General features: G+C 47.2%; 1 protein-coding gene across 2 annotated transcripts in view; it reads left to right on the top strand.

The window, feature by feature from the left end:
- The window catches only part of VIT (vitrin), a 100,400-nt gene extending 76,114 nt beyond the window's left edge, over nucleotides 1–24,286 (top strand). For both annotated transcript variants that reach the window (XM_081796916.1, XM_081796917.1), the window contains 5 exons: nucleotides 1,269–1,416; nucleotides 13,541–13,644; nucleotides 16,519–16,745; nucleotides 19,227–19,740; nucleotides 23,022–24,286. In XM_081796916.1, coding sequence (XP_081653042.1) covers nucleotides 1,269–1,416; nucleotides 13,541–13,644; nucleotides 16,519–16,745; nucleotides 19,227–19,740; nucleotides 23,022–23,200 — 1,172 coding nt within the window. In that variant the 3' untranslated portion in view covers nucleotides 23,201–24,286. The remainder of the gene's footprint in view (nucleotides 1–1,268; nucleotides 1,417–13,540; nucleotides 13,645–16,518; nucleotides 16,746–19,226; nucleotides 19,741–23,021) is intronic.
- Nucleotides 24,287–26,904: the final 2,618 nt, after the last annotated feature.

Here is a 26,904-nt window from a genome sequence, read left to right as displayed (position 1 = left end):
GCTGCAGCCTAGAGAGTTCCAGGCTTGTCCAGACGGCTGCAGAAAGGCAGAAAGGACAGCACTGCTCGCATGTCCTCGTGGATACTGCAGCCCAGAAATTCCTACCTTTACTGCCCCCCTCTCTTTCTTTCCCCCATGGAACTCTGTTTTGAAATATTTTTGTCTCCCAAATCGCAGCTGTTTAACGATTCATTCCCCATTTTTTTTTTTTTACCAAAGGGATATATACCTCCTAATAAGAACTTCTGAACAGTATTGAATATCAGTTTTATCATACTAAGATGATGTAATTTCAATCGAGAGCAAAGAGGACATTAACTATTAGCTTATGTGACTTTCCACCAACTCCTGCAGCGTTTGAAAGGTTGAGAAGAGCTTTTAGCCCCCTGCCTTCCTCATAGCCTCATATCCAGAGATCCTAGCCAGAACAACTGTCCTAGTCCTTATCACAACTAAAAGAAAGGAAAAAATTCAAAGCTTGCTACAAACAAGTCCTGAGATGTGTAGATATATGTGGGTAATTCTACGGTTGCCTCACCTGGGGAAGTGAAGACAACTGGTATCAATTTCTCATTCTACCATTCCTGCCCTCCCCTTAGCACTGGGCCTTGCAGAATTTTTCATACCTTTATAAAAACCCAACACATAATTCTACAAAATTAAGATGAGGGTAAGGGACTGCAAGCTCCTGAGACTCAATCTTGGTGAATTCTACATCTGGGGGGTCTGCACTGAAGTGGTCTGAGCCGGGGAAACCATCCTCAGGGCTTTCCCACATTTGACCAGGAGGCCATTGCTTCTGAAGGCTCTAAGTTGGCTGATACAGAGAATTCTTTTTTTAAGATTTTATTTATTTATTTGAGAGAGAGAGAATGAGAGAGAGCGAGTACATGAGAGGGGGGAGGGTCAGAGGGAGAAGCAGACTCCCCGCTGAGCAGGGAGCCCGATGCGGGACTCGATCCAGGAACTCCAGGATCATGACCTGAGCCGAAGGCAGTCGCTTAACCAACTGAGCCACCCAGGCGCCCTGATACAGAGAATTCTAAAGCAGTTATGGAAATAAGTGCTAGCCCAGGTGTCCAGGACCTTGGTGCCCAGTGAAAATCTGTTATGAACTTAAATAAGTGAATATACCCTGCGTCTTGCCATTACTTTTTACTTTCTTTGCATTGGATTCTCAGGGGGCCCTGGGGGAGAAAGAGGAGAAAAAGCCTGGGTTAATGCAATGAGAGATCATCAGAATAACAGAGCCCTTTTCCATTCCTCAGACTGCAAAGTTGACTTGTCATTTTTAATTGATGGGAGCTCGAGCATTGGCAAACGCCGATTCCGAATCCAAAAGCAGTTCCTGGCTGATATTGCCCAAGCTCTTGACATTGGCCCTGGTGGTCCACTGATGGGCGTTGTTCAGTATGGGTAAGTGCTGTTCTTAATCCAGAAACCGAGTGATGCCACATGCTGAATCTTGTGCCACAAATAATACCAACGTGTCCTATAGCACAAATTCATCCTCTTCCCTAATACAAATGTAAATGAAAGAAATGGCAGCAATTTCAGGTGCTACTTAAGAAATCTGACTCTTCCAGAAGGGAAGGACAGGTTAGTGAACACTTAGAAGTAAATGGCATTTGCACTCAGGATTCGTAGAGAGAATATTTATCTGGGAATGAGGAGAGCTGGATTCAAGTCTTAGCTCAGCCAGTAACAAGCTACGTGGTCTTGGGCCAGGGCTTCGCCTCTCTGTCCTCAGTTTCCTTTTCTGTAAGCCAAGAAGGTGGACTGCACCCTGTGCTCTGTCCACCTATAGGTAAGACGCCTAGAAAATACGGTGCTATAGGTTGACCTTTCTCTTTTCTCCATATGGCTTTAGGCCTTTGTGCTAGTCCTGGAAAAGGTTACCAGGTAATGGGGAAGACTAGATGGGGAGGGGAGTGGCCTCTATCAGTCAGCTGAGCACCAGGTTACTGTCCCCAGTCCATCCTACTATTCTAGTTAGGGTAGAAATTGAGCATTCATACTGACATCCAAGCTCAACCTTTTCTCTTATTGGGGGTAATAAGTCAATCTTATTTCATAATAATAGGTTTCTCCCTAAACGCCGATATACAGATGTTAACAGATAATAAGCAAACAATTGAAAGAGCAAACAAGCACAGATCTCAAATGATAGATGGACTTTTGACCAGGAACCATTAAGGGCAGGATAATGGTCTCACTTTCCACAAAGGACCCTCAGACACAATATGAACCCTCCTTCCCCACAGATCTTCAGCTTAACCTTAACAATGGAAACTAACATAGACCTTGGTGCCTCTTGCTGAGAAGCCGCGGCCCCAGCTTATTTGCCTGCCCCCCCCACAAAAAGTAAAAACATTTATACCTGACAACAGAGGGTCTCCAGATCCTTCAAAATTTCCCAAGGATCTCCAGGAGCAGTATTTTAACCAAGGTTGTTCTATCAAAGGCCCTAGAATATTGATTTTTGAACTGTCAAAAGAAATCATCAAAAACCCTTTATTTTCATAACAACGTATAACGTTTGTATTTTTAGCATTAAATCCCAATAACACATGTAGTACTGTCTCCTGTTCCTGTGAAGAAAAATTAGTAGATGAGTTACCTGGCACTTGTATATAGTCAGAGTCAAATAGATGAAAATAACCAATTACTGCAAATGTCAACTCTCGATGTCAAAGGACTTTGACTTGAGGACTTTAACTTGAAGGACTTTATCTTGAGGACTTTAACTTGAAGTAGAAAAATAGGATTTTTTTTTTTTGGTCATTGTTTTCTTGTTTTCAAAATGTCAGCCTATTTTCATTCCTGCACTACTTTTTAAAGATAGCAAACAGAGAGCAGTCTCCTCTGGGGAGGATATGCAAGGATTTTAGTACCAGATGTCCCCGGTCAATTTTATTGGGGGGTTCAAAGCTTGGTGTGTCATCTTGCGTTAAAAATATCTGCTTTAAAAGCTGTGTATACTAAGGTTTATAGTATAATATGAAAATAAGGTAATAAATATGTCAAGGAAAAGAAAAATGGCAGGAGAAAAGTGTGTGCCAATCAGAAGGTGGATGAACGAGCCAATGTAGCAAGGAAGGAAAACCAATTCAGTAAAGGCTCCTCCCCGCCCCCAGAAGACCATTTCCCCCACGTTTTCCTAATGTGATCACCATTTGCAGGAGAGAGTTACCTCCATGCTTTCCAATTTCACTTTCTAAAAATGCCTTGCTATTCGTCTTTTTTGCATCCCCGGTCCTTATTAATTCGGAGCTCTTCAGAGAAATGGTGTCTGTTTTCCTTCACTTTATGCTCACAGTAGCGAATCAGTCATCAGCACCCTCCTTAAGCCACAGGGCACAGGGGAAAGCACAATGAACTAGTGACAGGATATCTTGAATTCTGGCCTGAGCGCTGCTGGGTGACCTGAAGCAGGTGCTTTGACCTCTCCATGGGAGCACTGCCATCTATAAAGTACTGGGGGTGGATGGGATGATGTATTAGGGCTCCGGCAGCCTGACAGTCTGTGATTCAGTGACTGCCTCTGTACTCGGAAGACACCCAATAAATGAATGTTGGGCTAACAGACTAGATGAGCCGCTTCTCCCTTCCTTCTAGCCTCAGTTCCGGTTAGAAATAGGTGGGGACGGAAGGTGGGGTGATTAGTAACAACATGATGTTTTGCACGGAGGTGATGCATCCTTCAGTGGAATGTGGGGAACACAATAAATTGGAGGGCGGTGTAAGAAGGGTGTGATGAGGCACGAGGGGAAATCCTTGTGTGCAAGTGAAATTGCTTGATTTCAGCCTCCTCGCTTTCTCCTTGAGGGGCTCCCTCCAATCCTTTCTTTACCAAATGGTCTTAGTGCCCAGAGAGGGAGGGAGTGGGGCGGAAAAGGGGAGGAGGCAGGAGTCAACGCAGATATGGGGTCTGTGTTTCTGCAAAAGGAAAAGCAGGAAGAGCCAATGCTTGGCCGGTTGGGAATCTGATTCTTCTCCTGGTGCAATGCCCACCTTACCATCACTGGGATCAGCCCTGCTCTCTCAGAATCACAGAGCCTTGGGGCCATAGAAAGATCCTGCTTCCACCTCCTGGTGATAGAGAGGAAATGAGGCTCTAAAAGAAATGACCAGTCCATCAAGGATGAGCCCTCCAAGGAGAGGCCAGTGCTGCCCTCAGAGAGGTTGAGTGACTTTCCCAAGAGCACACAGCGAAATGCATGACCTCTGGGGAGAGGACAAATATTAAATCTTGGGTTAATTCCTAAAATGTCAAACAGAATTGACTTCAAAGGGAAGATTTTGCTCATCTGCCCAAAAAGCTTCTGATAAGTGAGGCTTTCCACCACGCTGAAGACGGAGACACTATCCTTAGACAAAAAGCCAAGGACCGAGCCCTCATCTGGCACATGAGTTCTAATGGAGAAGTACACAGCAACAGGCTCATGATCGCACTTAACACCAACGGGGACTCAGAAAGGCTGAGTGAAAGAACAGCCAGAGCAAGTAGCTGTTCGGTGAACTCTAGCCTGCGGAATGAATGAAGCCACGCCGCTTGCATTTTCACGGCAGCTAAGTGCCCCCTGACCTTCAAGATGATTTTGTTTTAGTCTCCAGTTTCAGGATAAATGGAATAGAATTGCACAAGTTCTTTTGAACTCTGTAATCAACCATAGGATATCAACAGTTGGAAAACAGTTATAGAACAAAGCAAAATGCTGGTTTTTCTTCATTTCAAAATGAAATAGACTTTTCTTTGCTCATGGTTCTGTCACAGCTGCCCAGTGTTTTGGAAAGTGGCTCTGGGGTGGCATGCACATCCCTCCTCATCTTACCTGTCGGCCCCGGACTGAAGAGCTGCAGCTGTATCCTCAGCGGCTCCCCCCACCCCGTCACTGTCACCCTCTCCAGAAGGAAAGATGCCCAGAGGCTCCCTGGGTCAGCTGAGCCACCGTGTGGGGGACGGTCGGAGTGGAGGGAAGAATGAGTATCAGGACAGGTGTGGCACGCAGAAGAGTGGCCCCCAAACTCATCTACCTCTGAGTCCCTGGAACCTATGAATATGTTGTCCTCACATGGCAAAAGGGACTCTGTAGATGTGATTAAAGTTAAGGACCCTGAGATGGGGAGATTATCCTGGATTATCCAGTGTCCCCATCTAATCACATGTGACCTTGAAAGCGGAGAACCTTTCCCTGCTGTTATCAGTCAGAGGAACATCTGACTATGGAAGAGCGGTCGGAGATAGACAACTGCTGGCTTTGGAGATGGGGGAAGGGAGCCATGAGCAAAGAATGCAAGCAGCCTCTAGAAGATGGAAAAGACAACGGAGTGGGCCCCCCACCCCCACCCCAGAGCCTCCAGAAGGGAACACAGCCCTTCCAGGGAGACCCATGTCCGACTTCTGACCTCCAGAACTGTAAGGCTAATGAGTGTTGAAGCCACTAGGTTTATGGTCACTTGGTACAGCAGAAATAGGAAACTAATACATTCTGGCACATTCTCTTGAGTCTGCAGCAAAGGAGATGTGGGCAGCGCTGGAGCCTGAGACAGCTCCATAGGGCTCAGAGCAAGTAGGTCCCAACTTCACACTGGCATTACCTAGGGAACTTTAAAAATGTTGATGTCCGGGTCCCATTCCAGACTTATTAAACCAGAATCTGGTTAATACCCAGGAGCTGATATTTTAGTCTAATTCCGGTCTGTTGCCAAGAGGGCAAGAGACAGCTCAGCTTCCCAGGAGTCAAGTGGCCACGCTGTCCAGAGCCCAGATCCCTCCAATGCCCACCCCAGTCTTCTCGTGCCCTCCACTGCCTTTACAGAAACTACCAGGATCCCAGAGGCCCTGCCTGTCATCGGCTCTCCGGGGCCGAACCGCACAGACTGTGCCTCTACCCTACACTCTAAGAGACAGCAGGTGAGCCCTTGAGCCACAGTCCTCAGAGACACAGTCTCAAGGCTGAGTGAGCCATGAATAACATTTACCCAAAAATCCTATGCTTTTTCTGTTCCTCCCCATTGAGTCCTCCCGGAGGTAAAAATAAAACAAGGACTGCACTTGACTTCCACCACTTGCATTCACCAGCTCCCCTCCTCCCCACCATCGCACGTTGACTGGGCTTATCGCAGTGCTCCCCTGAGATCATTCTCCCTACGTCCCGATCCCTAGATCATTGTGCTAGAGAAGCAGATGGCCACCTCGGTGCACATTAGAACCACTTGGGGACCTTTTGAAAATCCCAATTCCCGGACCAAACCTCAGATCGATTAAATCAGAGTTTCTGAGTGTTGGACCCACACATCATCAATTTTCAGAGCTCCCCAGGTAACTCTATTGTGCAAGCAGAGAGTGCATGCTCGGCTATTCCCACAGGCCTATGCTGTCATCTGGGGCATCCTCTCCCGGCTCTGGGCCCCCTCCTCCTTCTTTTCTCAGCCTTTCTCATGCTTTCTCCGGATTCTTCTTACTTGTTCTCCTCCCTCCTCTTATGATCCATGGTATCATCTGCAAGGTTGTTAGAAAGGCAGAACCTCAGACCTCACTCTCGACCTACAGAATCAGAATCTACATTTCGACACGATCTCCGGGCATGGGGCCCGAGTTCAGGAAGTGCCAAACGTGGAGTCTGTTGCAGACATTCCATGTCGCAGTGTTTCCGAGCCCTGTGACGCAGGTACAGATGGGCGAGCCCAAGAATCTGTGTGCTCCAGCGTGACTCTTAGATCGGCACGTTGCATGTCCACATTTCCCTCCACAGGAAGAGCTATGCAGGTTAATTTTCTTTTTGGTGGGTGCATTGAATTCTTGTTATTAATTACCAAAAATATTCATCTAAAAACAAAATTTGATTATAAGACCCTGCTTCCCATCTCTGGTCCTAGGAAATGTAGGACCAGCATCCTTTCAAACGGGGCTAGTTGTACCAAGTCCCTTGGCAGGTTGGCCCGGGCCACAGGGGTGGCCAGAGCCACTCAGTCCTTTGAGAGGATGGGGGCAAACTCATTTTCGCTCTGAGCTGGGCGATGCATTCAAGGGATAAGTCTGCCACCCAGCCTGCAGCTCCCGGCATGTCCTTGGGCAAGCAGGGCCACCCTAGAACATCCTCCCGATTGCACAGGCATGGTTCATCTCAGTGACTAAGCCCATAAATTATCACATTTTAGCACTGAGAAGATGAGAAGAGTCAATATAGTCAGGTGATTTTATTGTAACCTCAAGGTGATGCCTTGTAGGAGGAAACGGTTTTGAAAAGTTGGTGCCTATAGGAGATCTTACCAGCTAGTATGTCTCTGTTGGCATAAGAGGCTCGCACGGTATGACTGCGAGTACGTGGGGCTAATGCAGGAGCCTCTGGGGCTTCAACTGAAGGGGCCTCAGAAGTCTTCCAGGCTCCAGAGCTTCCCAAACTTTCCTGAGGATAGGATTCACCTGGATCCCTTGTTTAAAACAAACAAACAAAAATGCCCACCTGCTGCCAGGATGAGATCTGGTTCGTGGGTACTTAAACAGGTGCTTCAGGCGAGTTTTACCATCAGGGAGGCCTGGACACACTGACATCCATCCCCGTGCCCTGCCCCCAGGTGCCAAGCCTTCCTCGGGCTCACCAGGGACCATTTCTGACAGGCATTCTTCTTGTTTCTTAAACACTCACAGGGTCATCATTTCCTGTCACATAAATTATTCCTGTCCCTGCACAAATTCTCCCTATAATCTCTCATCATTAGCTTCTCTTCCAAACAGTACAATTAGTTATTTTCTCCTTGAGCTATAAACCTTCATTTATTTTCTTCTCTTATTTGCAAAGGAAATCTTTGATATCGCTGAGGGAAAAAAAAAAATATTTCCCTTTAATGAGATCTTGTAGTAAAATTACAAATTAGAAGTTTGCTTAGATAGAAATATAGCTGAACTTTTCAACTAGTCTCTGTCTCTGAAAAGTAACCTGGCTAGAGTGTCAGGCCACCAGCCTACATATCCCGAAAAAGGATACACACACCCATGTGTGCTGGTACCAAGAGCTGCTACAGTTTGCAGATTAAGGACGTATCATTCATTCCTATGATTTAACTACATTTCAATTTAATGAAGATTTATTGAGTGTTTACCATGCACAAAGCTCTATGTCATTTGCAGGGAATACAATGTAAAATTCTTCTAAGTGGTTTGATTACATTTGTCTGTAAGTCGCTTGATGAATGGCTCAGTACCTTTGCCTGTAATAATAATTTTAGCAATGGGAGAGTTTCAGAGGTCCTCTGATCCAAATTTTCAGTCCATTAAAAATAAATCAACAAATGTGATAGAGATTGTGTTTTTCAGGACTTCACCATCTAGTAAGGGAGGCAATATTTTTAAAAGAAATAACACTAAATAAAATTAAAAGCATCTATTCATTGGGTATGTGAATAACTGATCTGTCTGCCTCTGTAGATGGATTCATCCACCTCTATGATGTAATAAAGAGAAGGATCAGTGTGGAGTTCAGGAGCAGAGTGTTCAACTCCAGTAAGGATGATCCAAGAAAGGAGAGGACATTGAGCTTTCCTCATTTATTTATTCCACAGTTACCTGTTTAATTCCCTGTATGCTAAGCACTAGGGATAGGAAACACTAGGACATAGAGCCTGTTTTCAAATAGTCACAGTCAATCTTCATGACTTGTGGCTTCCATATTTGCAAGCAAATTCTCATGGTACTTTCATAGCCATCTGCAGACTAGCACGGCATAGGGGTGGGATTTGAGCTGCTTCAAGCACGGTCCCAGCCGAGGTCAAACAAGGTAATGTTCTGCCTTCTTGTTTCAGCTGCCATACTGTTAACAAGTCTCTTCGTCGCAATCTATTTAGTGCCACATTTTTCCTATTTTTGTGCTTTTCATTGGTGATTTCACTATTTTAAATGGCCCCCAAGTATAGTGCTGGAAAGCTCTCTCGTGTTCTAAGCACAAGAAGGCTATGAGGTACTTATGGAGAAACGGCAACTGCTCAACAGGTTTCCTTCAGGCATGAGTTCAATGTCAATGAACCAATGATTCAGCACTTTCAGAAAAAGAAATGAAAACCACCGATCTGTATGTGATTCTGCTCTAGAAAATGCTAAAGTAATAACTAGAATGCCTGATGAAGCTACAGAGAAGTAGCTGAACTTATGAATTCATGAATGACAACTGATGTGAAAAACAACAACCACAATATAGTGGACAGGATTGTGAAGTTAAGAGCCAAGGAAATTTATAGTAACATTATCCAGGGTCAGAAAGCTGTTAAACCCTTCTCAGCTGGTGTTTTATTAAACAGAAATATTGCATGTGATTAATTATTTTTAACAAATATACATTAAATTAGGTGTCTTCCAACAGAAATGTACATAAAATAAGTTTATATATTGATCTACTGACAAAAATGTCATGACCAGAGGCCCACAGGAACCTAAGCCAATATTTCCCCTAGGAGCAATGATTCAGTATTTGCTAATTTGATGTTTGCAGCAACTTTATAGAACGTAACTACTGCGAATAAGACTTGGCTGTATGGGAAAGAGACAGGTAATCGATTGCTCTGCAAAGTGTTCAATACTAAGCCTCCTCAGCAGCATTCGGGGGAATGCCACGGATGTGACTGACTAAGTTCTACATTTAAATACATTTTTATCTGGAAAAACTTTTGGAAAAAAGTTTTATATTTTTGCTTTTTAAGTTATTTGTGTATGAGCAAATGATTAGCTTATGATTAGCTATGATTTCTTCACAATCATCAGACATACTCAGGAAATCTTGCAAGGGAGAAGATCTAGCCCACAAATCATTTTCAAATGTATTCAAGTTTTATGAGTTTAAAATTTTACAATTAATGAACTGGATGTTGTGTTAATGTTTGGTCGACAATTACATACTTACTATTGACAATATCAAGTTTGCAACTTTTCATTTTATAGCCAATAATATTTTGTTTGTTTTGGCTCGACTCATATTTTATTTTTTTAGGCCCTGAGAAAGTTCATATTCTTTGGTCACTAAGGGAAGAGCAAGACTTTGGGAACTCTGAAGCTTATGCAGTTCGAGGGTCCTTTTAAGAAAAAGAGCACAAAATTACAAATACAAAATTAGGCCCCTTGGAAGAGGTATTATTAGCTCCCAGGTTAATTTGCCTCTGATCAGCATGACAGCCTATTGAATAAAAGGTCCCCTGCAGAGGCCGCTCTGGGAAGACCAGGTAGGAAGCTATAGCAATAGTTCAAGAAAGTAAAGATCAAAGTCCAAACATGAGGATGGAAAGGATGCAAGAGAGACAAGAGATATTTAAGAGGTTGGTCTGACAGGACATGGCATTTGATGAAGAAAGCCTCACCACAATGCATTCTGCTGGGATGACAGTGAGTGAGAAGAGGGAATACAAGGGAATATGGGTGGTTGGATGGAGCAGATTTGGAAGATATATGAGTTCAGTATTGGAAATACCAAACCTGAGATGGTTGTGGACCACCTCCAGGCACCACCCAGTGCATTCCGGATGGAGATGGATGGGAGTCATTTTATGTCTATCTGGGGTTCAAGAGAGAGGACCGGCCAATGTGCACTGGACAGCTGTTGGCATGTGAATGGTCTCTGAAGCCCAGGAGACTGAAACTGATGAGCTCTCCCATGGAAGTGCATACATTGAAGAGGGAGGCATGAGGGGGAGATACGCCCTGGGCAATGCCAGCATTTAGATATAGAGATGCACAGAAGAAGAAAGAAGAAATGTGTGTTTCTTCAGTACTGTTTACTGAGAGCCTACAGGTGCTATGGGCTGTGTAAGGTGTTGTGGGTTAGAGAAGCAGCGTCAGGTGCAGAGGCTGTAAGCTGGGCAGAAGGGAGGCGACAGGGAGCTGGATCTGGAGGGTGGGCACATTTGGGTTTTCCAGATGAGGGGATTCACGAGCAAGGACACAAAGCCAGCTAGAAAACCAGGAAATAGTGAGCCACGCATTCTGCCTAGAATATAGGCTATCCTGAGAGAGAGAGAGGGAGAGACCGAGATGGAGACAGAGAGCACCATATGAACGTGATGGGTTGGAATTAAATTATGGATGGGCTTTTGAAAGCCAAAATATGAAGTTTAACAATGGGAGCCTCTGATGATTTTTGAGTAGAGGAGGAGTTTTTTTAAGCAGATATGCATACAGTTGGCTCTCCAGAGACCAAATATGCTTACAATAGAAACAGCAAGAAGTAAGGTGCCTGAACTCAGAGGGTCGCTGCAGGCATATGGAGGAGGGATAAAAGCAAGTGATCTTGGACAGAGGGACTTACAGGATTTTACTGACAGGACTCACAGGCCCTAGGACGAGCAAGTAAAGATGGAGCCCACATTTTGAGTCTTGATGGCTTGGGGGCAAGTTCAGCATTCGCTGATACTGATCTGTAAAGAATATAAACCCGAAAGCCTTTGAGCAATAGAGCTCCCTCTCTGTGCGATTCCTCTGTGTGACCTGCACAGGGGTTGTGTTACTGCAGTCCCAGTTCACGAGGCTTCACCCCGCACACAGGTTGAGAGGAAGGTCGGACTCAGCTAACATGCCCACGTTTCCTCATTCTGCAGTTGGCTTTGTCATTATTGTTGTTTGTTTCTGTCGAATCCTTGGTTTTCATCTGGTGGCATTTCATCTGGTTGGGTTTGGCCCCAACACCCTTCTCCCTGAGCTTCTTTTAAACTTCCCTTGTCTTCCCCAAAAGGAGCTGGTCCTCCCAGTTTCCCAACCCCTCTCACAGAGATAAGCATGCCTGCTGGGAATTTCGCTTTGGTTTTGTCTCAGAACCAGCCCATGTCCCTCATATTTACTAATAAAGGGGAGGACAGAGGGTCACACTTCAGCCTCCAGGAGTTCTCCTCTGACAGAGATCAATCACCTGGAGATAGCTAGAAAAGTCGGAAAATAGGGATGGAGCAGGGGAGGGAAGCGGGGAGAGAGGCAGAGGATGTCTCCTCTCAGTCCTAGGGAACTGGTTTCCTGGTGACCACGCTGCCAGGTCCCCCCAAGGACTTGCTAAGAATCCACTATAAGTCCCCTTGGAATTCCCACCTAAACTGCCTAGAGCTGCTTCTCCCGAGACCTATTCCCGGTGTTCGTGGAAAGGCTGCTTTTAAAAGTCTTTGCCCTCACAAAAAAAAAAAAAAAAGAAAAAGTGGGGGGGGCACCTGGGTGGCTCAGTCAGTGAAGCAGCCGACTCTTAATCTCAGCTCAGGTCTTGATCTCAGGGTCGTGAGTTCAAGCCCCACTTCAGGCTCCACACTGGGTGTGGAGTCTATTTTTTTAAAGAAGTCTTTTCCCTCCCCTCGAAGGCTTAGACACCTGCAGGTATGACCTGCTACATAATTTGCAGAGCCCTAGCTTCAAACATTAAGGATTTCAAGATGGCAACATGAGAGCATGGAACCAAGTGCAGGCTCTTCTGGAGTGCGGGGTCCTGTGGGACCTTAGAGGTCACACTCGCTTGAAGCCTGCCAATAGCTAAGTGTCAGCGCTTTATGAGATATGCTTCTGCTGTGCATCCCCACTTCGTCATGGGTGTGAGAGCACACACCCACCCGACCAAGCCCCCCTCCCTCCCGGCCCCCTTCCCACCTGGTCATAAAATGCATCCACACCCTCTGCTCGGCTGCTCCCGTGCGTATCTGCCCAGTTTACCCGCAGAGACTCCTCTGTAGAAAAGGATTCTCATTCTGTTTCTCTACTTAATTTACTCCACCTCCTCTCCAGCCGACCTTTTGGTTAATAGATGTTAACCTTTTGGGTAAGATGTGAATATTCTCACCCAGTCACAGGAACCATAAAATGAGAAAATGAAGGGATGTCTTCTCTTAGACACCACAGTTAAGATGCAATTCCAGTGTAGGGGTAACCCAGGGAGTGGCTATCAGCTAGAATTTTCTCCCTGGAGAGGAGGGTCTGGGGCAGCCTGGGGACACGCTGACATTTGCAAAATCCCACTTGACAGTCATCCTGTTTTTTAGCAGTGTGAATGCTGTGATCTTTGCATTTACCTAGATGAGGAAACCGAAGCCCAGAAAAGTTAAGTGACTTCCCAAGGTCACACAGCGAGGAAGCAGCACAATCAAAACTAGAACCCTGAGGCCTGGCACAGACCACTTTTCTCTACACACACTGAGGAAGACCCCAGCCCTCCCATCTGACCATTACTTCTGTCCACAGTTGGGCATTTTATAAAATGCAGCTTAAGGCTTTGAAGCGGCTTCCATTCTATTTGTATATAAAAGAATCGACTCTGGGGCGCCTGGGTGGCTCAGTTGGTTAGGCGACTGCCTTCGGCTCAGGTCATGATCCCGGAGTCCCGGGATCGAGTCCCACATCGGGCTCCCTATTCGGCGGGGAGTCTGCTTCTCCCTCTAACCCTACCCCCTCTTGTGCTCTCTCTCTCACTCTCTCTTTCAAATAAATAAATAAAATCTTTAAAAAAAAAGAATTGACTCTGATTTCTGCTTTCCTCCAAAGATAATAACTTCCCAACTAATTTTTATTTCTCTGATTCTCACTCTTCAGAGACAACCCTGCTGCCCAATTTAACCTCAGGACTCACATGAATTCCCGGGATCTGAAGACGGCCATAGAGAAAATCACCCAGAGAGGAGGACTTTCTAACGCAGGTATGCGATCCGAATTCACATCATTCTATTTTGCTTCCACGGTTCTCCCTCTGTGTGAAAAAATAGTAATAATCCATCAAGAAATGACTCACATAGTATTTGTATTTTTTCTAAAGTATCATCGAATTTAGGGGCAAGAATCATTATCACACGTATGCTGGAGAGTTCCAGCATGCCTGGTTCCTCGGGTTGGCAGCTTTCTTTGGGACAAGCAGGACTGCTATTATAACTGTTTCCTGGTTGGCTGACAAGTCATCAAGTATGTAACATTAAATGTTATAACCAATTCCACTCAGAAAGCTCCACAGCGCCCCTTGGGGATCTTCTTCCAATGAGCTCCTGTTACAGTGACGGCTGTACAAAGAGAGACAGGTTCTTTGTTTCAAGCTGAGTCTCCCGAGATGTCCGAGCCTTGTTGGCTAGGAGGTGGGGTGGTGGGTTTACCAGAAGTCCAAGTCTAGCCGGCATGGGGCAGGTCCAGACACCATTTTATCAGTTCACCAGGATCTAACCAGCCATTGGGAAACAGTTTCACACTAACCAAGCTCAGAGGCTGCCAGTGAGCCAGTGAGTGAGTGTGCCAACCTACCAATTCATAAATGGTGGTCTGGCTTTGGGGGCACTGGGACAGCTGTCTGCCTCTCAGGGAACCTCTTTGTATCATCAACATCCAAAGAAATGGAGAAGTGAGCCGCGGTGGCTTGGCATAGAGTGCACACAGACCTGTCTTTGAAGAAACATCTTTGAAGTTACTGTAAATATGATACAGTGTACATCTCTGTAGACCAGTGTAGTAGTATCTTGAAAATGAAGAGCCTTTGCAAAACGCTAAAAAAACATTGGCCAAGTCACTGCTATCCAGGACCCCAAATCAATATCACCTCGTATTAAACATGATAGAGTTGATTTCTGATTTGTTTTCGATTGAGTACTTAAATCAATGACATTCCAGTAATGAATCATGGAATAAGACTGAAACTTCAGAAGATACCCTATATCCTTATCCTTGATGGGATTAGAGTGGTGTCTTAATAAAATCATATACCTTTTTTAGGGGATAGCATATTCTGTTTCTGCCCTGTACTGATCAGGGTTTGGGTTCAGAGAACAGGATCCATTTCAGCAGTTGAAGCAGAGAGGGATTTATTCCTAGGTACTAAATGGTTTTGAGAATAATCAAAAGGGCTGAAGAATGAGCTCGAGGCTGAACTTTGAGAGATGACTTCTGATGGCTTCCTGCAGAGCCTGGACCTCTAAGGAGCTGCTGTTTCTTCCGAGATCAGGAAATTGCATTCTCAATTCTGCCAGCACAGCCTCTTTGGGAATCTGACTCTGCCAAGAAGCCCCACAATCAGAGGGCTTCTGCTACAGCCGTCAGCCCCCAAACCAGGCCTTGCCTTTTCCATTCACACCCACAAAATGCACGTTCTGCACCCTCCCACCCCAACAGCAACAAAGCTAGAGACCAGACATAGGTTCCTCTAGCACCACCCAGAGAAGTCAAGTACCCTACAGATGCTCAGCAGCAGAAATAGCAGAGTCAAAAGTACATACGGTCTCTGCCTCGCTTCCCTCTTCTAAATCTCATGTGTGTGCATTGATTCATGAAATTAGCACAAATCCAGGGCTGTAGCTGCAAGGGAGTCCCAACAATGTGGTTTTCAGAGTTCTGGCCTCAGCTTTCAAGACATGCTGGAAGGTGGATGGGATCTGGGGTTGAGCACTAGTGGACTGTGACCTCCAGATTTAAGACTGGGTGAGGCCAGGGGTGTGCTCTGTTTACAGGCATCCAACATTCAGCCAGAGGGGCCTGCTGGATGCCTTGGGCCTCCAGGGACATTATCCCTTGGCTGTGAAGGCAGTTCTCTTCTCAGCGGCTGTTTCCCCTTAGCGGCTGTGCTCTATGCAGCCCGATCACGTGGGGTCTCCAAGCCATTTCTCCAGCTCGTACGTATGTAACTATTTGATCCTGTCATTTACCAGGTAAGATTACACTAGAGTTAGCATAACTGCAAATAAGAAGACAGGGATCTGTGGACCTGGTCATCCCAATTTACCCAGGAGCATATGGGGTTTCAGCGCTTACACTGGGAGAGGCCCAGTAAACTGGGTCAGTTGGTCCCCCTCCTTCAGTGAGAAACTCCTGAGGTCCTAGATAGTGTGAAACAAGTGCTTTGGGAAGCTATGTTGGGGGCTCTGTTACACCTCCCAGCTGTGGCTTTCTGCTGAAATGGAAATCTGAAGTGGGCTGCCTGGGTCCTCACAGCCAGGGCTGGAACGCAGTCCCTCAGTTCTCAGTGAGTACCGCGCTTCCCTGGCCAGCCGGACCCGTGCCCCTCCCATGGAACTGGACAGAAGACGCCACTGCACCTAGAATACAGCCGTCCACACCCCGCAGCCCCTGGAGCCCCAGGCTGGCCAAGCCCCAGCTGCAGGAGGCCGAGAAGAGGCTCCTGTCACTCAAGGCCAGCCGCTCCTACCCCGTACTCCCAGAAAGAGCTTTGTGCACTTCGAGCACCCAGCAAAGAAGGGACCCTCTTACTCCCATGGAAGCCTTTCTCATCTGTTTGCTGGTCCCTAAGACTCTTTTTTTTTTTTTTTATAATAATAGAGAATTAGAAGTGAAAGGCCTAAAGTGAAATGGGGGAGGGAAACGGATGGTGGTGATGCTTGTACAATGTGAATGTGCGTAAGACCACTGAACTGTACACCTCAAAATAGTTCATGTGGTTTTAAAAAAGGAAAAAAGAGAAACACGCAAAGGGAGGGTATGAGAGGGTTTCTCTGGCCGTCTGGAAGTCGCTGGGATCTAGCCCCTATTTCCAAGCCATGTGATCACGGTCACTCCACGCATGAGTTTTCGGTTTCTTCCAGGTCGGGCCATCTCCTACATGACCAAGAACTTCTTTTCCAAAGCTAATGGGAACAGAGGCAGTGCTCCCAACGTGGCCGTGGTGATTGTGGACGGCTGGCCCACGGACAAGGTGGAGGAGGCTTCGAGGTTCGCAAGAGAGTCAGGAATCAACATTTTCTTCATCACCGTCGAAGGTGCCACTGAGAACGAGAAGCAGTACATGGCGGAGCCCAACTTCTCGAATAAGGTACAGAACTGCCCCGGGGACCTACCCAACACCAGCATCCGCTGCACTTTGCATAGCTGTAACAGCCATCGAGACTGTTCTCATGCCTTCAAACGGGTATTGAGCTTACTTCTAGGCAGGGAAGCCTCCAGTGAGAGGCTAGTAAGTGAGGGGCTGGAATTGCCCTCTCAGAGCAAGACCCCACACTGCCCTGGTGAACTGAGGCCAGCAACAGCACCTCAGGAGGAGCGGTGTCCCTGAGGTCTCAGATAGAGGCTCCCCAGGGCACCTCCACCAGGCAGCCCAGCAGGGCTTCTCATGAGCACGCATATACTTGCTTACCCACATGTGCACGCACGCACACACACACACACTGCAAATTAAACAACCTGATAAACAAGAAAAGGAAGGCAATGGCTCAGGTCAGGGAGATCAGGTTTTCAAACCCTGCTCCTGGGTCCTGTAGAGAGAGCTAGCAGCAGATGGGGGTAGGACAGATGGGGACCCAGGCCTCTGAACCCACTGCAACAGAGCAGCTCACCTTTTGTATGTGTTACATAGTGGGGCTCCACATAAACCTGCCTCCAAAGAAAAGGCCCCAGCTTGGAAAAGAAAGGAAGGGAGGGAGGAAGAGAAGAAAGGGAATGTCTTGTCCTGACTTGTCTTTGATGCCCTTCCAGCTTTAATAGTCTGTGTTTCCAGATCTGATAGGGCTCAACTTCCGGCACCATACCAAGCTGCTGACCACTCGATCATCCTTGAAATTCTCATCCCCCTTGACTTCCAGGACCCAATGTGGCTCTTATTTCATTTGCTCTCTCCTCTTTCCTGTCTTGTACCCTAAATGTAGACTTCCCCGGACTCGGTTCTTGGCCCTCTCCTCCTCTCTCACTGGGCTTTTTCTCCCTGGAGTTCCCGCCAGGCCACAGCTCCCACCTTCCCTCACCAGCAGTAGACACCCTCATCCTGTCCCCGTCCCTGGTCTCTCCTGAGCTCTGTAGCCATCTGTTCCAGCCAATTGGCTTTTCTCCACCCGATGTGCTGAAGAACCTTAAGTCTGACATGTAAAAAGCTAAGTGCATCATCTTTCCCACCAAATTCGTTCCTCCTCTAGACTTCACATGAAGGGCCGCACAGCTGTCCCAGAGGCCCAGAGTCATCCCAGGAGGCCTTATCAACTCCCAGTGCCACCTCCCTAGGGCAAGCTAGCACTCTACATCTGGTCTGTCTCCCTGTCTGGGCTCCCCAGTTTGGTGTACATTTCACAGTGAAGCCCACTCATGTTGATGATGAGCTCTTCCAGTTTTATGGGGCCCTGCTGCAAACCCTTCATTGTCCCCCATTACTCTTGAGGCCCTCTGGAGTGTGGTCCTGACATGCCCAGTGTCTCCTGCCCATGCCCAGCACCACTGCCTTCTCCCTCCATGACCTCAGCCAGTGCCTGGTGGGACTCCCCCCACTCTGTCCATTGGCTAGAACTCAGCTCAGCCGGGACACTCATCTCAAATACCACCTAGGCTATGGAAAGATTTATAAACCTCTTTTAGGTTTTTGCAACCCATTAAAAGTATTTCCTAGGACATTTTAAAGTCATTTCTTGTTTTAAAATAAATTGTCAATTCTAGAACTTCATGTATGGTCACCAGGTCTGTGACTCTCCCTGTGGCCCCCGGAGAGACAGCGGCAAGGAGAAAACGCTTCACTTTAGGAACACAAGCCTGGTCCCTTCCAGGAGCACACAGGCCAGGTTGATCCATGTTTATTTGCAGCTGCCTTGTTTTTTCTGGAACAAACTTGGGCACAAGTCAATAAATATCCATTTGTCTGGAGGCAGGGTTGTCTGGAGGACAGAGCTGGGGTTTTGAAGGCAGAGAGATTTGTGTTCCAGTCTCAGGGACTCAAGGATGTCCCTTCACAGCTGGCCCCCCGTTTCCTTCATGAAGGGGGGGTTAGATCCACCTTGTGGGGTTAGGATGGGGGTTTATGAGAGAATCTCTCAAGAACATCTAGTGTGACTCCTGACGTATGTGTGGGACCCCTTGTTGCTGGGCGCAGGGCCGCTCTGGAAACACTCCTCTAGCTATTTCTCATGTGTCTTGTTTTCCCGATCAGAACAAAAGCTTTCTTTAATCCTCTCAGATGTTGGTGCCCACCAGTGCCAATCTTATGGACAGCTGCCCGTACAAATGAACCGAGGGGCCCAGAGAGGCATAAATATGAAGCTGAAACCAGTGATTCACCTCTCTCTTGAAGGATTTGCTTCACCGATGGCTCTCCCCTAAAGCAGAGACCCAGCCGAGGGAGTAGGAGTGAGTCCAGGGCTGACCCCAGTGGGCATCTGACTGGGTGGACCGAGGTAGAGAAAGAGCTGTAGGAAGAAGAGTGCAGAAAACAAGAGTCTGTCTGCTTCTTTCTTTGCCTGCCCTGGCGGTCAGGGTCATGGTGACCGCCTGGAGAGTTCGACACCCGAGCTGGCGAGTACCCCTCCCCTCTGTCTTGCAGGCGGTGTGCAGAACGAACGGCTTCTACTCGCTCAGTGTGCAGAGCTGGTTCAGCCTCCACAAGATCGTGCAGCCCCTGCTGAAGCGGGTCTGTGACACTGACCGCCTGGCCTGCAGCAAGACCTGCTGGAACTCCGCCGACATCGGCTTTCTCATCGACGGCTCCAGCAGTGTGGGCACGAGCAACTTCCGCACAGTTCTCCAGTTTGTGGCCAACATCACCAAAGCGTTTGAGATTTCAGAAACAGACACGCGGATCGGGGCTGTGCAGTACACCTACGAACAGCGCCTGGAATTTGGGTTTGAAGATTACACCACCAGCTCCGACGTCCTCAGTGCCATCAGTAGGGTGGGCTACTGGAGCGGTGGGACCAGCACAGGGACCGCCATAAACTACGCCCTGGAACAGCTCTTCAAGAAGTCCAAGCCCAACAAGAGGAAGTTAATGATCCTCATCACTGATGGGAGGTCCTACGACGACGTCCGAATACCGGCCATGGTTGCCCATCACAAGGGTAAGTTGGTCTTGCTGAGCATCTCGGGGCCATGGTGGGCCAGTGGGACAAGGAAGGGGCCGTCTTCTTAGGCTCTGGTTTTGTCGACCATGTAATAAAATGCTCAAAACCACAGGGAACACATTAGGGGTGTTGTTAAACACGACTAGCCTCGCTGAGCAGCAAAGGAGAAAGGCGGGAGCCCCGAGGTGGTTTCCAAAGTGTCGTGGCAAACCCCAGGCCTACAGGTGACCGGGAACATCAGCCCTCTCCTTTACGTCCGACGCTCTGAGGCCTTACACACGAAGGTGTAACACACTGAAAAGGAATTTGACTCATTATTGTAATCTCTACTGAAGACCACCAAATTGTGTTAGAAATTTGAAGAAAACTAGCGTTTTAAAAGAAAAGTACTATTTTTTGTAAGCAACTGCTAGCCAGTTGTTGGGGGTTTTGAGGAGACCTCAAAGGAATTTTCATCCAAAGTATTTAAAGAGATATTTCCAAGTAAAAATTTGTAAGAGAGCAACAGAGAGTTTAAAACCATGAAAAATGAGCAAAAATATTTTTGTAAATGCTTAGAAAATCAGTCACATTTAACGCCTTTTTCCACAGAATCAACGTTTAATCACCATTTTCAAAAGTACCATAAAATACCATGAAAATACAAACAACCTGAAGAAAACCCCCAATGATAATAATAATAGTAACGATAATAAAAGTAAACCAAGTTGTCAGTGAACACCCACGACCCATAGATAAGTGTTAGTGTACAAGACTCACTTGGGGCCAGGGTGGCTCCCTTCTGTGCCTGTATTTAATTTCTGTTAGTTTGCAGGATTTTCAGTATTCTTTAAAGCTGCTTTGAATCCTTCCCTAAACAAGGAGGGGTAAAAACAAACAAGCCTTAATGGACCAGCAGTTCTGCTTTCTGGAAACCAGAGTAAGCCGACAGCAGGTTCAAGCAGTGATTCACTCTTGTAGAGCCTGTGGGGCAGACTCACAACGGCAAGGTGGGGGATGGTCTGCGCGCCAGCAGTCACAGCATCCCTTGGGCTCATGTCCGCAGAGTGGAGATGGTTGAAGGCTCAGAAGGAACCTACTAAAAGTTCCAAAGTGAGTGGGCAGAGCCTGGTGGGCCAGCTCTTGACTACAAGCCCAGGGCTCTCCTGCTATGTCCAAACATCTGTCTCCAGCTCACGGTCAGCCCCACTCTTACTTATTTTTCTAAGTGGACTTCCATTGGCCTCACCCAAAGGCTATCCTTGGCCTCCTCATCAGGAGAAGTGAAGATTGAGGGAGATGTCCTGGGAAGCCTTTACCAATAGATGCCAATTACATGGAGACAATGAGCATTGTGTCCCTAGAAGTGTCCACAGCAGGGCTGGCTGACCATCTGTCAGAATTGCTAGTAGAAGGTTCCCAAGAGGGTAGACTCGAGGATCCGAAAAGCTGAATTTTGAATACCGTTTGTGTTGTCTTTACTGGGGGGCAGCCTTTCAATCTTTGTGCTAAAACGAGGGCTTAGTCCGTCTAAGCCATGTTCTGCAGCAAATCTGTTCCCACTGCCTCTGGGCAGCATGTTTAAGCCCAATGCTCACGTTCGTAGACAACAATGTAGACAATATGCAGAGAAAAGACACTGGTGAGGTAAGAGAAGGGACTGGCAGCTTAAATGCAGCTTAATGAGCCACAGTTGAAAAGCAGCTTAGGGCCAGAACCATGCGAGGTGTGGATTGCTCTCCGATCAGCAGAACAGGGCACTGGGGAGATGCTGGACATGGTGGCATGGGATGCCACGGGTGGCTGGGCAGGAAGGCCACACCCTGGCTCTTCCCTCTGTTTCATGGCCATGTAGCTGACCCCACTCTGCCAGCCTCCCATGCCAGGCATGGGAACAGGCTTTTGTAGAGTAAGGTCAAGGCCCTGCTGGCCAGCCGCCCCCAACCCCAATCAAGAACCACCCACCAGTCTCCCAGCTTCCCCACTGAGAATAGATGCCTAGTCTCTGAGTCTGTCCTCTCCTCCCTCTGGCCTCTTGCTCCCCACTGCAGTCCTGCAGCTTTGGTCCCCCTGCACTCTTTCCCATTTGCATCTAGACATGCTGGATCCCTCCCAAAAAAACAAAAACAAACTCTGCTCCCCTTCCCTTTCTCTTTACAGCCAAACTTCTGGAAAGGGTTAGCTCTATGTGCTGCACGCCCACATCTTCATTGCTTTTTTCACTCTCAACACACAGCAGCTCATTTGGTTCCTTTGGCATCTGTGCCCCCGAAACTGCTCTCACCAAGCTACCAATGTCTTGGTTTTTTCTAAATCCAGCGAGCACTTTGTTTTAATCTCACGTGACCTCCTGCAGCATTCAGCACTGCTGGTCACTCCCTTAACTTGAAAACCTTTCTTCATGTCAGTGATGGAGCAGATGCTGGGTCACCCTCTCTCCGGGTCCTTGTGCAAGGGTTTCTACACTGGGAACAAGATTGCATTTTATGGCTTGTAAAGTCACCTTCAAGCCTAAAGTAATTCGATTCCACTGTTTTAGGTTAGGAAGATCTTGACCTGACTTTTGATGCATTTAAAACTGAGGGGAGGGGCGCCTGGGTGGTGCAGTCTGTTAAGTGTCCGACTCTTGGTTTCAGCTCAGGTGATGATCTCCGGGTCATGAGATCGAGCGCCATATTGGACTCTGTGCTCAGCGTGGAGTCTGCTTAGAGTTTCTCTCTCCCTCTGCCCCTCCTCCCCATAAAATAAATAAATCAATCTTTAAAAAAATTATAAAATAAAATAAAACCGAGGGGAGCCTGGCTGGCTCAGTCAGGGGAGCATGAGACTCTTGATTTCGGGGTTGTGAGTTGGAGCCCCACATTGGGTATGGAGATTCCTTTAAAAAAAATAAAATCGTTTAAAAAATAAGTAAACAAATAAAACTCTCTGAGATTTTGTTTGGCTCTACACACAGGTAGAGCAGGCATGTGCATTGTGATGTCATCTGCATGGCATCAAGTTTCACTTGTCCCAAAATATCATCCCTTCTACTGCCCATGGACATGAAAATCGTATTTATTTACTCCATTTTGTCTGGGTTCTCTTCCTCCCAAAGATTATAAACTCCTATGAGATAGCAACCCTATCAATTCTGTTACTGTTGGTGTATAGCAGGTGCTTATGCTTTGGGGAGCATTTCTGATTTTGAGTTTGTTTGCATCCCAACACAAGTGCCAACAGAGCAACAGAAAGGCAAGTGTTCACGCGCAGTACCTCTCCTTGGGCACACTGGCTTCATCTAACCTTTGTCCCCACAGGAGTGATCACCTATGCGATAGGCGTCGCATGGGCTGCCCAGGACGAGCTGGAAGTCATAGCCACTCACCCTGCCGAAGACCACGCCTTCTTTGTAGATGAGTTTGACAGCCTGTACAGAATTGTCCCCAGGGTCATCCAGAACATTTGCACAGAGTTCAACTCACAGCCTCGGAACTGAATTCCGAGCAGGTAAAGCCCCAGCCCATGCCGCTCTCCCGACTGGCTCTGGCACAGCCCCCGACGCTTTATGGGGCAGCAGGGCGCGTGGGGCTGGGCGCCCACATGCGCTCTTCCTATTCTTCACCAGTGTGGTTCTGCAGACTTCAAAACTTGGAGTGAGAAAGATGATCGTAGGTTTATAGAATGAGGCAAAACGATACATCATTTTGAGGGTTCTGGAGATGTGCATTTTGACGACTGTTTTCAAAATAAATGTTCAGACTAGAGTGCAGGACTTATGACAGGCTTAACTAGAGTTTTTGTGAAGTTTTTTTTTCCTTTTTTATTTCTAATTAGGATTCTGTAACCCTCAAAAATTTCATTTTTATGACGACCATACAGGAGTTGCTTAATTAAATGTTTTAAAGGATGGCATTCTGAGTGTGTCGTGGAGAGTGTTCACAGGCTGTGTGGCAGGACCGCCCTCTGCTCTTCCTGTTCCCCGGAGCCACCTGCTCTGCACTCAGTCCTGGCCCACGGTAACAACACAGCCACCGGGCGCAGAGAAAATGTGGCAGCGACATGGCCACTCCTGATTCACCTCCCTTTTCTCTATTATCTGAATCACTGTGTACCTGCCTCCCGTAGCTTTAGGAGCAGTCTAGGAATGGCCCTGGAGGACCAAGGGGATCTGGCCCAGAATCCCTCGGGAGACCACAATGCTGGGCGGCAGGCCCCATTCCAATAGCTGTGGGATCTGGGTCTGTGGGGCAGGAGCCCGAGCAGAGCCCCCTGGCAGCACCACCGAGCTAGCACGGATGGAGGTCCACGGAGCTACTTCGGACGGGTCGGTGTGATAGGAGAGCCCCTCCTGTCAGGCCTGCTCTCCTGGGTCCCACCCAGCTTTAGCACTGTGCCGCATTTGTCATGTGTTAACCAGATATTATCATTAATAGCTGCATTAAAATAAGCCGGCATGGGGTTTAGTTGAGCTCTACTTTTTACTTCCAGCTTCTGCCAAGGATTCATCTATTAGGATATGAAATCTGTGTGTGCTGGGGGGGTGTTCAAAAGAATCATTAATAAAGATGACTTACTTGAGAAATCGTGTTTTGTAAAAGTGTGTGTTAAAGGATGCTGCTGTGTGGGGCGCCTGGGTGGCTCAGTTGTTGGGCGTCTGCCTTCGGCTCGGGTCATGGTCTCGGGGTCCTGGGATCGAGCCCCGCGTCGGGCTCCCTGCTCTGCGGGAGGCCTGCTTCTCCCTCTCCCTCTGCCCCCATCTTGTGTTCCCTCTCTCGCTGTGTCTCTCTCTGTCAAATAAATAAATAAATAAAATCTTTAAAAAAGAGGATGCTGCTGTGAATGGAGGCAAAAGGTAACACCTGTGTCAATACTTGGGACAAAATATCTACAAAAACAATTGGAAGATATCATCCATTTAGCACAATTTGCCCCAAGCTTACCAAATTTCTCAGTACCTGGAGAGTGTATTATCAACTAAAAATATTGACGTCTACAGAGAAGAATCCATTAAAGGTGTCAGCAATTTCAAATTCATTAACCATATATTTTACTTTAAAAGCGATCGCAATTTGCGATTTGTTCAAAAACCTCAAAATACAAAAACTATTTTCAGAAAAGAAGTTCTTTATAAAGATACCAGTGACACACACTACTAGTGAGAGATTCAGCTAAGAAACTAATTAAAGAACTTAAGTAAGTACAAGGAAAAATTATTCTGCCTGTGGTTTTGAATATGCAGAGAATCAGTACAAAAGAGTTTTTTTCAATGTCTCTTCAATGTACACATGTAAGTTTTTTTAACTGTTTGAAGGAAAATTTATTTTGGAAAATAGCTTTTGAATATGATTATTTTATATTCGAGAAGTAAGGTGCCTTAATACAAAAGCCAACTTGTCATCAATAAGTAAATATTTCCAAAAGTAGTATAATCTTAATTATTTCGGTGTCCTCTTTCATTCACAAAATTGTCCCCGTCTGGAAAATAAAGTATATGGTCGCTCTAGTTATAGGTATCACAGTTTTAAAGATACATGAAACCTCTCTAAATGGGCCCATTGTGTACGTGCTGTCAACTAATACCTGAGTGTGTGTGTGGAGGAAAGGAGCACCAGAGGTGCGGAAGTCGACGCGCCTGGAGGCTGTGGTGTCGCCAGAGTCGTCTGAGGATGGCCAAGTCGCCACAGACGGCAACGGGAATTGGGATGGAGAGAGCAGAAGTGAGCCAAGCTTCACCACCTTCAGTGAACGAGAAGCGATCCAGCTGGGAGAAGACAGCCGTGATCAGGACGAAGCCCTGAGGTCAGCTCTTCAGGGGAGCTGGGGACTTTGTGGAAGGAAGGAGGGAGATTAGAAAGGGAAAGGGGGAGAGGAGCGGGCCTCTCCCATCCTAGGCCTGAAAATCAACAGCCTCCCCTTGGAGGTTACAGATGAGCCGGGGGTGGGGGGCAGGGGGCAAGAAAGGGCTGAAGCTTCTGGGAGCTCGCTGGCTACGGAGAGGAGTGCCCCACCCTGCAGCAGGGAGGCTGGCATGGCAGTGGGCCTGGGTCAGGTCAGGGTTGCACAGAGCAGTCTGGAGATAAGGGTCCTGGTGCTGATGGGTGACGTGGGGAGCATGGATAGAAATGCTGCCTTTCTCGGGCGCCTGGGTGGCTCAGTTGGTTAAGCAACTGCCTTCGGCTCAGGTCATGATCCTGGAGTCCCGGGATCGAGTCCCGCATCGGGCTCCCTGCTCAGCTAGGAGCCTGCTTCTCCCTCTGACCCTCCCCCCTCTCATGTACTCTCTCTCATTCTCGCTCTCTCAAATAAATAAAATTTAAAAAAAAAAAAGAAAAAAAAGAAATGCTGCCTTTCTCAACCCAAACTGTGCCCAACAGTGCTGAGGCAGAGCCAGAATCTGAACGCTAGAAACAGAACTTTAGACACAATCCACCTCAAACCGTCCAATGGCAAAAAAGGAAAACCAGGCCAGTGGAAGGTCATGCAGATGCAAAGGGACAGAACCACAATTCAGATCTCTGTCTTCCAGTTGACTCATCTGACCGCCTTCCTGGGGGGTCAGAAGCCCCACCCCCACCTCCATCCCTATGTTACACACACACACCCACACCCACGCACACATGCAGGCACCTGGTCTGTCCTCTGTGGGCTATGGTCCAGCCTTTGCAGAGCCCTCTGGGTCCTGCACACTCAGAGCCAATCTCCTAAGGCAACTCTAACTTTCATTCCGTGGTCTCAGCAGAAAAGCTCCTCTGTGCCCTTTCTCCTCCCAGGCAACCAAAACAAGCAGACAAGGAGCACTGGGCCAGCTTCTCTGGGTACATAGGGTGTCTAAACTCCACTCAACTTTATTTTCCCACCTCTCAGGAGTTAGAGCCCTTTGAAAGAAGTTTCTTTGCTAAAAGTTTTGTAACAAGGCTCTGCTAAAAAATGTCCAGCCAAACAGACAAGGTTGAAGGTTCGGATATTTCTTACTTCTCCGGGCTCTTTAAACTCTTTTGAGCAGGACAAAACCTCCATGAAGCAAGTTTTCCACCAACAGTCTCAAGGAGCTGGCATGGGTTTACACAGAAGACAATGCTTCTGTGTGCAAGGATTTTCCAGCCTCATGGAGGAGTTTCCAGCTAATCTTATTTCTCCCTCAAAATCCTAAGAAAAGTTCTCCCCTTGGATTACCAACACAAAAATGTAGTAAGTAGGAAA

Source organism: Leptonychotes weddellii, chromosome 10, assembly GCF_054177405.1.
Source record: "Leptonychotes weddellii isolate Sample4059 chromosome 10, ASM5417740v2, whole genome shotgun sequence".
In the NCBI taxonomy this organism is placed as follows: domain Eukaryota; kingdom Metazoa; phylum Chordata; class Mammalia; order Carnivora; family Phocidae; genus Leptonychotes; species Leptonychotes weddellii.
The sequence above is the reverse complement of the archived record's forward strand: the minus strand, read 5'-3'. Positions and strand labels throughout refer to the sequence as shown.